Genomic DNA, 13581 nt, shown 5'->3' with positions numbered 1-13581 from the left:
CAGGCCTCGTCACCCGCTTTGGGTTAGGCCCCTCGATGCCCTCGGCTGATTCCGCGGTGAAACCTGCTTTTCAGTGTTGTCCTGCATCCACAGCTTTGACAGTTCACATTTTGCTTTATATCGCATGGCAACGCGCCAGGAGTCCTGGATGTACCCACAAAAAAAGAATTTCAGAGAGCTTGTTTAAAAATAATCCTGGCAAAATTGTATCTCTTGTGTACAGCACATCGCATCTCACATGGGCTTGTATTAAGAAACATATCTACCATAATATCACATTCTAGCAACACACTGAATAAGAGGACTTCAACTAACCAAGCTATTAAAGACCATTTGAATAAAACTATGCCGCTGAAACCCATTTGACGTTATTACATATCTTCCAACTTTGTTTTGTAAATGCGATAGTTTCATCAATAAATTCGGTTCAGCCGCAGAACCCTCATCTCCGCCCATTCACTGAGGCCGCCATGTTTGAAAGCGTAGAACCTTCCCCCATCCCTTAAACGTCCATACACTCCATGTACGGCAGCTGATGTGCCGCCACGCAGCCGTCAGAGAAGATAGGCTTCGAGAATCCTAGTAGAGGGAAACCTCGCCGTGCCGCTGCCGTTGCCATACCAATTCTGCCGCCGCGGAGCCGCCACTGCGTCGTTAATGCGCTGTTAATTGGTATCATGAATTGCTGCGTGGTCGGTTGTACCAACAGGTACACGTCATGCCCCACGGGGACGACGTTTCACAGTTTCTCAACTCGTCTGCGCTTTGTCGGGCAGCAACAGCAGTACACTGTTTTCGGAAAAATGCAATGAAAGAATTCGTCGTATGGCAGTAATCCGCGCTGCTGAATACGTGAAAGCATTCAGCAGCAGCATACCTGCCAACCTGTGAACTTTCAAATTCGTAAAACTTCCGCCGCCGCCGGGAGGTTTACGCGAAACGATGTGCAGCTTAATGTCAGCCTTGCCACCGTGCGAAACGCTTACATCACACATGCACGTGTTACAGAATCCAAACTTCTCTCCCTTTTTATACGGCACGAGGCACGAAAATTCCACCGTGTAGGGCTTCATGAACACCTGAAAGTACCTCTTTTGAGGTTTGGAGTTCGCCATTGAGCCGCGAAGCCCCCGCGACCAGAAGAATGCTACGATTACATGTGCAACAAACACAGAGGCCGCACTCCTCGCCTCGAAACTGGCCGAAACAGAGACGCCCAACCACGTCTGAACACGCCGAACCAACAAGCGCTGTCGAACACACTAACATGACCACCGGATAGACGGATAGTAAAAACCACGACGCTGCCATGGGCGGTACGTATCGCCCTCTTGTGGTGGTGCAAGATACCGCCAGCAACAATTATACAAAAAAGATGTTAAAACATTTTTTTTTGTATAATTTGTTCTTTTTTTTGTAAAATGTGAAGCAAGATTCGTAAAATCGTAAAATTAGTACCAATTCGTACATTTCACAAAAAATTCGAAAGAGTTGGCAGGTATGCAGCAGTAATACATAATCATTGCTTCTGAATGCTTGCACTGCCCTGAGACACCACCTCTACAAGTGCAGTGAGTTTGCGGGATGTTCCTGCTGTCGTCTAGCTGAAGAGAAAAGAAACATGCATGCAAGAAATTTTAATACTCAACAAAATTGAGGGAACATTGCAATAAGTCTACCCCTGAGCTTTCTCACTATAAAAATGCCAGATTTACAAAATTTGGGAATACAATGCAAGGACAGCCAGAGCTGTGCAGGTTTTAATTTATTTGTTAGGACCATTAAAAAGTGGATTGAGTTAGCTAGGATATTAATCACATAAAAAAACTTTGCGGCACAGCAGCGCTACGAGTACTTGGTAGAATGAAGGTACAACGAAGAGTAGCAGGGCTATTAAAACTACAGGGTCTGCCGGGAAAAACAAAGCGCGGCTTTGCGGCCCGCATAAGTGCACTGTGCGGACCCTGTAATGATAGAAGTGCATGCCAAAGTTCAAAGCTTAATCCACACATGCACGTTCGACCCGACCGCAATTACGAACGACCGGAACGACGAGCTTGGAGCATTGCTAGGTTCGTCACTCCAGCCAGTTTTTGTTGTTCGTAGTCGCTTTGGTCGCTTCGAACATGCATGTGTAAATCAGGCTTATGTTTTGGCAAGCAAGATAAACAAAGAAAGAGGTTGTTACACTGCAGCGACAAATTTAAGTGAAGCATTGCGGGAGACGAGGCGACTCTACTGCAAATCGTCATGAACCGAAGCCGCGGTCACAACATAGGAACGCCGCGGTTGCATCTGGGTCATCAGTAAATCTAAAAGGATTTAACGTTTTGCAAGTACACGGGTACTGTGTAAGCACCAATCACTTTCTGAGCATGAAGGCGTGACAACCTAATAGCCCCTTCCCCTTGCAAATCCGGAGCGCCCGGCGCGCTTGCCAAGCGGATCCCTGTGGCCCTTGCAAATCGCGAGCGATGTGTGTCTGTGTCACTTGCAGATCTGGAGACGGTCGGGCGCTCGCCGTGCAACTCGAACCGCTCTGCCCGAAAGAGGTGGAGTGCAGGGAGCGATTGGGAGGTGTTCGCTATGTAGCGACGGCGCATACGCTCGCACGCTTGAAGTTTGATCCGCAGCCACTCGCAATACATTGGTTTTGATTTCTATGCCGTTTCTGTCACAGCTACACGGCAGCGATTGCGCCGGTTACGGTCGCAGTACTTTTCGATATGACAACGTCAGTTGGATGTGTCTTTTTTACAAGCTGTTCGAATGTCGACTAAGCGGTGCCGACCATGCCGACCGCCGTCTGTGGTGACGTTCGCGCCAAGTACCCGAAGCTGGAATCAACATGCGCGTATACGTACACGAGAGCGCTGAGCATCCTTGGTTATTATTTCGTGGGAAGAGTCAAAGGCTGTAGAACCAAGCGGTATGTTTTGCATTTCGGATAAAACCGTCCTCACCCGGGACGGCTTTTCGATCGCGGGGCATCTGAGCGTCGGAGGTCTCGGCTGGCAGCGAGGCAGGCGGTGACGGCGACGCTGGACAGAGCATCTCCGCTTGGCTGATGCGTGTGCCGCTGAGATTGCTCGCGACTGGATGCTCGAAGTTCTGAATCTGCGAGCGCTCCGGGTTTGCAAGGGGAAGGAGCTATAACTAAATAATTATGAAGTAAGCTTCTGGCGAGACGCACACATTTGGCCTTAAAGGGGCGGTGCAACGATATTCAACTAGAATGGTTTTCACTTTACACGAGCTTACTGGCACTAGTTGGACTCAAGGATACTCGCACGGCAACGCCACTGGCCAAGAAACTCTTTTGTTGCGCTGTAATTTCGAGGACAAAACCGAGCGTTTTGATTCAATCTCTCCTTCGCAAAACCTGATGACGTAGCTGGGCGGTAGCAATACCGCCCAGCTACGATATTTGAATGTGGCTAATAGATTGGACCCGAGCATTGCGTGGCAACTCGATTTGGGCTCGTGATAATCTATAGCTCGAGAAACTTTCGGGTAGTGTCCTGTGTCCAATCGCTGCAATGACGACAACAGCCGAACCATAATAATGTCTGGAACGCAGCGCGTGTCCTGTGCCTTGCCATCCCCAGCGCATGGCTATGATCAACACTGGCGGCATATAATCGGCTCCCGATCACGTGGCTGCTTGTTCTGGCTGCGAGTTGAGGGGGTGAACTCTGCTCGTTTTTCCCTATTTTTGTTCTGCGACTTCGATTGCGTGTGGTGAAAAACAAACGGGTATTTCACAGGTCATTAACGTCAGGGTTACGTTCTAAGCGGTATTTGCGCAAAATACAAAAATCGTTGCATCGCCCCTTTAAAGACTGACGTCGCCATAGCAAACCGTTCGTTCACGTCGAAGACGTGCCTGCTTTAATTAAGTTTTTTTGCCTTTCTTTGTGTGGCATCGCGGAAGAACGATCCCACTATAATATCTTTAAAACCAGCTCGAAGGACAAATGTTCCTGCCACGGGCACTTGCGCCGCCATAGCTTCCGAAGCAAAGAGCCAAAGTCTTCTGCTACGACTCTCAGTACTACCTCCAGCCGCAGTGCAAGTGGCGCTGCGTGCGGTTTTCAAAGCGCCCCTTATAGGTCCCGCACGGGGTGTATAGCCATTTCCTAGCGGCTAGAGCCCTTGCATGCACTCTTAGTTGGGGACTCCCAGCACCTAGTGTAAGCACCAATCACTTTTTCTTCGTTGTAAAATTGTTTTATGACATCCTTTTTCCACGTAAGCCGTTTAAAAAAAAAGTTTTTTTCCTTTGCATGTGTCCTTTAAATGTTTGGTGAGTACTTCGTACACATTTGTTTAAATGAGTGCAGGCTAATAATTAAAGTGAAATTGCATCTAGTTACTCACAAAACCAGATCCTGTGGTGTCCTTCAGAGTTGGGAAGTTTTCCACAAGGCTCCTTGCGGCCTCGGCATAGAGCTTATCCGGGTACCTGCACAAGTAAAGGAGAGACATAGTGCCATCAATTGGAAAAATCAATGAATAGGAGCATTAATCACCATTTATGATGAAGAAAGAAGCGTGCCCAGTGTTTCCTGCCAGAGAGCCAAAATATGAAGATTGGATTTGTATTGATTTGTCAAAGAGCTGTCTAAAGAATAAAAAAAAAATATGCACATGTGCTCATTTGAGCCACTAAAAATTAGGAGTTAGTTCAGTCCCAACTTGAACTTACAGGTCGTAAAGGCACAGGTCGTGGAAGAGCCACTGAATGATCTTCGATCGGCAAGGCAGGTACTGCCCCCTCGTGTGTTTTTGTGATGCCTGCGTGATGTCCAATGGCACTTTTGGAAACCTGTATTCCGATGGAGCTTTCGACGGAGCTTTCGATGGTGCAGAGTCCTCTTGAATGACGACATCCATGATTCTAGATATATAAAATAAAACATATTCGCTTCAGTTAAAAAAAAGAAAAAAGAAACACTGAACAATTTTGAATACAAGAATGCCCTTGATTTAATGTTTTGAAGTACAGGAACCAAATTTTAGGTCATAACTTGTTCACACAGACACGTGCATATGTTATCTTTTATCCCACAGGGAAACCAAAACATGTCAAAAGTGCAAACAACTATAGCTGCATTGTTTCTACCTAGACGACTCGGTTTCAACTGCTAAAAGCCAGCATCTATACATGATGTCAAAAACAAGTTGAGCCCAATTATGCTACACAGACAGTCTTGAACATTTTCTTGCAGAGGCATCGTTGTTGTCAGTCCTGATAACAGCACTTGAAGCACACATGCCTGACTGCTTCAGTCTTTGCAAGCATTTTTACCCACCTGAACTGTGACTCATCCAAAGAAATGGTTACCAGCGCTGCATCCTCGAGGATCGTGCCCTCCATGAGGTCCACATCTGTTTTATACCGAGGATGGTATACCTTGTGCGACAAAAGAATGAAAGGAAAGTTATAGGCATCACTGTCAACACACGTAACCTAAGGTATGCACAAGTAAAACCAGAGAACATTTCACAAAAATCTCTGACGGGCCTACACGTATCCATATCCTAAAACGGCCTCCTGGTCACAAGTGGTGATGCATCGCAGAAAGCTGATACTCCTCCGCCATACCCTGACGCTAGCTGCCTGTACAAAATGCTAAAGTTTAAAAACACGACATTACTTGGTTCAAAAAATATGAAAGGAAATTTTCAGTGAGCCGGTGTGTAGTTCAGCGTAAATTTTTACAAAAGAAAAATTACACTGTGGGCATAGTCATAAGATTACTTCCAACAGCTCAGAACACGTAGAAAGGGCTAGCGCTGAAAAGTTTAGTGATCCTGTATTCGATCCACGCATGAACCCGTTTCGATTTCAATGAGCATCGAACGGGCGAGCTCCAACTCAGCAAAAGGCACCAAGCGCTTGAAATGCCAAGATGTCTAGCGAGGGTCTCGTGCTAATGCGCCTTTTTACATAAACTGTTTGGTCATGTGGTGGAGAAATCACGAAGCAGTTTAGAGAGGGCCTAAAAGCATGTGCTTGACCAAACAGTTTGATGTAGAAGGGCGCACTAGCGCGATACCCAGGCTTGGCATTTCAAACGCTTGGTGCCGTTTGCTTAGTTGGAGACGCAGATTCTCGCGGGCAACTTTCTGCCGCGAATCCGACGAGAGGATAGCCCCTGCACAGTCTTAATCGGCGCTCAAGTTGCGTGATCGCACATAGCTTTGACTTCATTGCCAGAAAGTTTAAGAACGTACTAAAGCTCCACTTCCAGCGAGAGCTTTGTAGCCTTGGTTACAAAAGCGTGCACGCGGAGAATGGCCATGAGCGCGTGCTGGATTCGGAGCTTCAAGTTCGTTCTTCATCGTACCGCACTCTTATACAAGTGCTGCCCGGTCCCACGCTGACCCCGCACAAAGCACAAATGACGTAACTGAGCTGACCTGGACGTGGCTTGTTTGCAGGTCCACTCCTTGGAACCACACATTGCCAGCAAGGGTCCGAATTAAATCGGCGCGCTTATGCTCTCCGTCAACAACGACAACTATCTTGTGTGCGCCGTACGACACCAAGCACTCAATCGCGCTCATTGCACCACTTCCGCGTTAAGCCACGCCAGCCACGCTCGTTAACTGAGGTCTCCACAGCTGAGGAAACCGTCGCCGAACTTGGAAAAGTTAGGGTGATGCGGGAACGCCGAGAAAGTCCAACCAACGTAGCAACGTAGTTCCCTGCTTTCGCTTTGAACCACAAAGCAGCCACGCAGCCGTTGTGGAAACCGCGCGCCGATCCTTTTTTGTTGTCGCTTCCGGATGTAGGGCTACGGGCACAGAACCGTTGGTCTCAGCACGCACGTGCAAGCTGCGCAAGCCGCGGCTTGCACGTGGACTGGATAATTTTAGTTTTTCGTGGTGATGTTTTTATTACAAAATTGTGGGTCATAAGGCGTTTTTGCTTTGTTACATTATACCGATTCAATACTGCATAATCAAAAATAATATAAGAAAACATTTTCGCTATCTTGCTAGTCAATCTGATTTTGGCTCCAATTTCGGCTAGCGGATGGATAAATGTTAACGGCTATACCCTTTGTAACGGGCGGTAGCTTGCGCCACCTAGTTTAAGTCTAAAAAGACAAAAACGTGATTTCTCCCGCCTTTTCAACCCCCTAACTATCACCAGGCAGTGTGGGATATCACCAGGATAACCTTCAAGGGATCGGGCAAAAAAAAAAAAAAACTATAAACATCATTCCCCTGCCCCTTCCCCCCGGCTAGGGAGCCGCCAATTTTCCTCTGGTCAAACCTTTTCGGCGTTACCCCAGCACCGGACCCACTGGGAGAGACTTTGGGCCGGAGCCACGCGGGAGGGAGTCCCAATTTTCCTCTGTCCAGCCTGTTCCCAGCTGTGCTAGTTAGTTGTCCATCATTCAATTTTCCCTAGATAATTTTCACCAATCTTCTAATTGTCTTAATTATAAAGCGATTAAATGCAAAGGTGCAAGCGAGCTGGACAATAATGACGAATGGAGATTTATGTTGGTCCTTTGTCCCTCTCGTTCCCCTTCTCCAGGGATTATTTTCGTCATTCTAATTGTCTCTTTGTCACTGTAATCCTTTTCTAAACCGTCCTTCCATCGTCGCCTGCGAAACCCAGGGCCGTGACCGTCCGCGCAGTGTTGCCAAATTGGGCTATATATAGCCAAATTGGGCTACATTTTCTTTTAGTTGGCGTCAAAATTTTGTTGTTGGCTATGTGGCTATTTAGGGCTATTTCTAAGGGTACTGCAAACTTTTGTCGAAACCCCAGGCTCGACTAGTTAATTTTCAAACTTCTTATCGGCTTCAAAGAAAATTGTTCCTCTTTCGTCCAGTCGAGAGGAGAGAGAGGAAGGAGAATTTGGTTTCAAACTTCGGGGTTTTCACAATGCGGAGAGGCAATGCTTGCAGAGTTCAAGCGGTCTTCCCACAGAGCAGTGGAGCAAACCAAAAAAATTGCACTATTACCACAGGCCCGGTAGCACGTCTTCTACCTGAACCTAGACTGAACTTTCCAAACGCTGCTTTGATGCCCATATTTGAGAATCCTTAGGCACCCAAGTTCCTAAGAATGAGAAGTCCGCAGCTTCACCGCTAAACATTGACTACCTTCCAGTCGTCGCCCACCCCAACAAAGCACAGTGAAGAGGAATGGGGGACACTCATATTCTACACAAAGAAAAAGAGACGGGTGTCCGTGTTAGATATTGGGGTTCTGGTTTGAAACAGTGTTCTTACTGTTCTCCTTCAGTATTTTGTTCTTTTACTGTATGATCATATCTCCCGGACTTCACAATAAAGCTGTCTTTGTTTGTTCTGTATTTCTGAAAACCTACAAAGGAAGGGTCAGTGCTGCACGGATCTTTATCCTTCCGAAACAAATTTTTGAAACCTTCATAAGGGACATAATGTGCACAAAATGTGGTGCACCTGAGGGTTGAAAAAGAAAATGCAACGTGTCTTGTATGCGCGTGAAAATTGCCAGTAAAAGGCTTTAAAATAATTGTATTTAGTTTTGGCTATATTTTTTTATAGATAAGGATGGCTAGTTAGGCTATATTTGGCTTTGGCTATATTTGGGCTATACTCCCCAGCGATTTGGCGGTTTTTTGTGGGGCCGTCTGGCAACACTGTGGTATCATGGTGTGAATGGTGCTGAATGTTACTACAGTGAACTACTGTAATAGTACTCGACAACGTGCCTTCGCGTCGAAACCAAATACCATGGTTTACTAACGTGTCGTTCGCAAGTTGCTTATTGTTCCGTAAAGAAAAATGGTAATAAGATACTGTCCAAGGTGCCCATACTTTTCTGAACAGTTCACGAAGGTGGTCAACCACATCGGAGTCGTTCATAGCGGTGACGACAACTTCACAGTATATTGTGGAATCGCCGGTTGCACAAATAGCTACAACCGGTTTGCATCGTACAAAACTCACCTTTATCGGTGTCACAGGGATCTGCTGGAAAGCACTGGAAGTGCCTTCGACCGCGATCGAAGAAATGAAATCCAGGACTGCCCAGCCACTGACCAAGGGGTTCTGAGTGACGATGCTGAAATGCCATAAGCGCCCCAGCCGCAACAAAGCAGCGGATCTCCAGAAAGAGAAGAGTTCAGCGATTTTGTGACAGAAGCCAAAGCTGCTACTATTTGGAACTTCTTTTTCAACACAACTGAAAACCACAAACTGGCACACACTGTGGCCGAAAAAATCTTCGGCAATCTGCAACTTGTTTTTGAGCGCATCATCAAGGCATATGCTGCTGAAATCGCAGCCAAGATTGATGTGTCTGCTCTGTCCCCAGATGCCATCTCACTGTTGGAATGTTCGTTCCTGCCCCGCCTTTTTGAGGGGATACAAAGCAAACACATGAGAGAACAATATGCAAAGACACATTTTCCATATGTCGAGCCAGTAAAATGTGATCTCGGTACTGAAGGGGGCTGCTACCACTATGTACCAGTCCCGAGACTCCTTGCAAAGCTGTGCGAGGTTCCTGACATCGCTGCCCAAATCTACACACCACAACTGCGCCGTGACGACCCCAAGATGTATGCCGACTTCACTGATGGGCTCCTGTTCTAAGATTTCAGGGATCTTATTTCGGAAGGAGTGCAGTACACCATTTTTCTGATGCTATACAGCGACGAGGTAGAGATATGTAACCCCCTAGGAGCGAAACGGGGCGTGCATAAGCTGCTCGCCGTGTATTTCACCTTGTTGAACCTGCATCCAAGGCACAGGTCACAGCTGAGATCCATCTACCTGGTGCTCTTTGTAAGTATGAAGATGTACAGCAGTATGGCTTGGACGTCATTTTGAAGCCATTCATCAGTGATCTTAAGGAACTGCACTCATCTGGGCTTACGTTCACGAGTGGAGGAGCAGTGCGCAATGCACAAGTGTTTGTGCTATGCGTGTGTGGAGACAATCTGTCCATGAACCGCCTTGGAGGGTTTTCATGCTGTTTTAGTCAGGGCAGGGTATGCCGCTTTTGTATGGCGGCATCTAAAAGTCTGCTAGAGGTCACAACTGAGGATTTCTGTGCCCTGCGTTCAGCTCAGGCACATGAGCAGCACCTGCAAGCCATTGCTATTAACCCGATCGCCAACAAGAAACTTTATGGTGTCACTGAACGCTCCATACTGTTGGAACTGCCCTACTTCGACGTCACGCGTCAGTTGCCTCCCGACCTGATGCATGACATTTTGGAAGGGGGGTTTGAGTGCATTCTCCGACAAGTTTTGAAGGCATTAGTTCAGGGGGGCACGCTGGCATACAGTGATTTGGATTACATAGCTTCATTCGAGTACGGATGGAATGACAAAAAGAACAAGCCTGTTGCAATGAATAGGTCCTTTCTGACAAGCAAAGCGAACCTGAAGGGCACTGCTTCTGAAAAGTGGTGCCTTCTCAGACTCCTGGGTCTGATTCTTGGGGACCTGGTCCCAGAAGGTGATGCGGACTGGGAGTTATATCTGCGGTTCCGCGAAATTGTGGACATCGTCTTTGCTACGGTAATACCATGCGAGTACCTTCCGTACTTAGAGACGACTGTGCAGACCTTTCTCGTGGACTTTGCACAGCGATATGGTGCTGCAGCCATAACTCCTAAGATGCACTACCTGGTGCATTACGCCAGATTAATTCGAGAACTTGGACCGCTGCCACAGTTTTGGTCAATGAGATTTGAGGCCAAGCATCAACATTTTAAGAGCCTCGCCTCGCGCGTCAAAAACTTCCGCAACATCACTCGAACCCTGTCAACACGGCATCAGCTGATGCAGAGTCACCAGCTGAAGGAGTTTTCATTTGATTCTGACCTCGTGACCCCATCTGGCAAGCCAGTTGAGCAGAGCGCTCTACCTCCTTGCGGTCAAGGAGTCCTGCCACTGAGTGCGCGCCAGGTGTCGCGTGCGTCACTCGACCACCGTGAGTACCGGTGTGGTACTGTCCTGGTGAAACCTTCCCAGGATGCCGAGCCACACTTCTGTAGAGTGGAAGCTCTGTATGTTGCCGAACGCAAGCTATTCATTTTGATTGAATTGCTAATGAACGAAGGTTTTGACCGGCACAGGTTTTGCTATCAGGTGCGCAAGTCTAGCGAGCTGAAACTCGTGAAGGCTGGAGAAGATGACACGCTTCACTGTGCTTTAGATTTATACAATGAGAGTGAAGTTGTGCCCAGATGGGAAGTACTGTGAGGTTTGCACTCGAGTGAAGTTGCTGTGGTCTGCTCAGAGACATTGTACATATGTAAAATAATAAATGTTGCAGTAAACATTCCGCTTGCTCTCGGAGGCCCTGTCAGTCGTATGTTTATGCTTCGAAACCCGGGTATGTGACGCGCGCACCCCCACTCGCGTTGCGGCCTAAGGTATTGCTGGCAAACACGCACCAACTTTTTCAATTACTTTAGACGGAACATTTTGTCCACACAATTCGATTGCAGCATTGGTTTAATAATTTCTAACAGCTGAAAAGTATGTCAATAAAAATTAATTGCAAGGGCAGCTTCCCTTTAATTCATGAATTGTGGCTTTCTTATATGCGAAATATTTATTTAACTAAAAAATTCAGAAACCTACCGAATACCCAGATTTTCTGATCTTGATCCAAATGTATGTGTCGTAATCAAACAACGACAATGACAAAATAGATAGAGGAGACTTAAAAGAAAAGGGAATTAAACCAAGTGAACAGAAAATAGTGTTGCTCCAAGGCTCGTACTGCCTAATTACGTTTCTGATGTATGTTCATCTCTGCATTACATCAGGCGATGGCCGCGAAAGAGCTCTTGAAAGTCCCCCATGGTCCTTCGGGTCTACTTGGCAAAGTCGGACTCATGTAGAAAACATATCGAACTTCTTCTTGGAGGCAACTTTGCAGTCCTCATTTTTAGAGCTTCCATAGAATCATCAGTAAAAAGGGTCCCTGTTGTGTTAGTGACACATTTCATCGACACTGATAGTTTCATTGACACTGATCGTTTCATCAACACTACCACACCGTGCTGTCAAGTTTCATCGACACGCAAATTGCACGCTGTAGGAACATTTCGTTGTGCGTTTATCACTGGGGTATGCATTAAACTATCCAACCCACCCAGTTCACGACGCTTCGCAGCGACAGTCTGCGGCAGTTCATTACAAAAATGTGAACTCGCCCAACCCACCCGTGCAAGCCACTTCGCAGCAGTGTGTACGGGTGGTCTCGCACCCGTCCATGTACCCGTACCCTTGCTCACCAACACACCAGCGCACCCCAGTGGCTTCCTGAGGGTCAGCAGCACCCGGGGCAGTAGCCTGCCGTGACACACCCCTCCTCACTGCGACTCCCAACCCCCCCCCCCCCCCCCCCCGGGACGCCCCCCTGAGCGCTGCACCCGGGGCGATCAGCCCCTCCCCCCCCCCCCCCTTGTGACGCCACTGGCGCACCCTTAACCAAAAAAGAAAAAAAAAGTCGTCGACGAAACATAGCAAGATACGTCGATAAAACAATGTGTTCATAAAATGTCGCAGTGTCGATGAAACAAACTGTAGGGGAAATGTTTGATGAAACAGTGCCACCGCACAAAAAACCTGTTTCCGAGCCGTGTTGCTTCAACACCATTGCAACTTGCATTATTTTTAGAAACCCATTGCTAGACAAAATGCACTCTATAAACAAAAAGAAAAAAACTAGTGAATTTCACTTCCCTCTGCTGTTAAAGTTCACGACCTGAAATTGGATAAGGAGCAGCTGGTTCGTCTCCATCAGGCAAATTTAAAAGTTTTTGGACTGGACAAGGACTTGTTATTGGCATTATTGGTGCAAAATTATGACGAGTACAGCGGGCTCGGGCTTGAGAGTTAAGGGTTAATGTGGGGCTCCTTAAGCCGAGGGGCACGGCGAGTGCACACTGACAGTGGGAAGCGACCACCTCCTATGTGATCTCGTTGCAAGTCTTACGACCTCAGCCTTCAAAGGGCTCTGGATGATTCGCCATATGGAATAACTTCTCAGCATCCATTAGATGGATCCTATGATGAATTCGCTCCAACAGTACATCCCCTCGCCTTCCAGGAGGCAACTCACTTGATCCGGGTGCGAGAAGCTAGGGACCCCAAATCATGACAGTATATATTTGACCTATGGGCCAGCTGACGGGGGCACTACATCAGCACCAACGAAAAAGAGGATTACGCCTGTTACAAACCACAGCATCACAAAACCGAGAAACGCCTCCATTCAATCTAAACCAGTTCCAAAAGCCTTCCAAGCACTGAAAAACGGCCTTTCATTACTTCACACCACTGCCCTCGGCAACAAGTCTGGCCGCAGTCTGTGCATTGTAGTTCTTATCGGCTCTAAGAAGGTTTGATTTGATCCTCTACGTTGCACTAGTCTGGGGGGCTTAAAACTAAGGTCTCTGTGGAGGACCGCTTCACTTCATCATAGCGTTCCTGCAAGACTGACGATATCAAGCTTAAGTCTGATTGAATCAGGCCTAGTCACCGGCATTGCCATTCCACAGATCTCGGTCCTCTCACCCAACCTTCATCAATGTTGTAGCAG

General features: G+C 47.3%; 1 protein-coding gene across 1 annotated transcript; it reads left to right on the top strand.

Annotated features, from left to right (window-relative positions):
• The first annotated feature begins 10022 nt into the window (after window positions 1–10022).
• Window positions 10023–11228, top strand: LOC120845997. Its single transcript, XM_040217570.1, has one exon. It carries the CDS (start codon window positions 10023–10025, stop codon window positions 11226–11228), a length of 1206 nt encoding a protein of 401 aa, XP_040073504.1.
• Window positions 11229–13581: the final 2353 nt, after the last annotated feature.

The sequence above is a fragment of the Ixodes scapularis genome, unplaced genomic scaffold (assembly GCF_016920785.2).
Source record: "Ixodes scapularis isolate PalLabHiFi unplaced genomic scaffold, ASM1692078v2 PGA_scaffold12__126_contigs__length_90152505, whole genome shotgun sequence".
NCBI classification, from domain to species: domain Eukaryota; kingdom Metazoa; phylum Arthropoda; class Arachnida; order Ixodida; family Ixodidae; genus Ixodes; species Ixodes scapularis.
The sequence above is the reverse complement of the archived record's forward strand: the minus strand, read 5'-3'. Positions and strand labels throughout refer to the sequence as shown.

Coding starts and splice junctions, on each gene's coding strand:
- LOC120845997 (XM_040217570.1), top strand. CDS start 10,023: ATGGCGGCATCTAAAAGTCTGCTAGAGGTCACAACTGAGGATTTCTGT.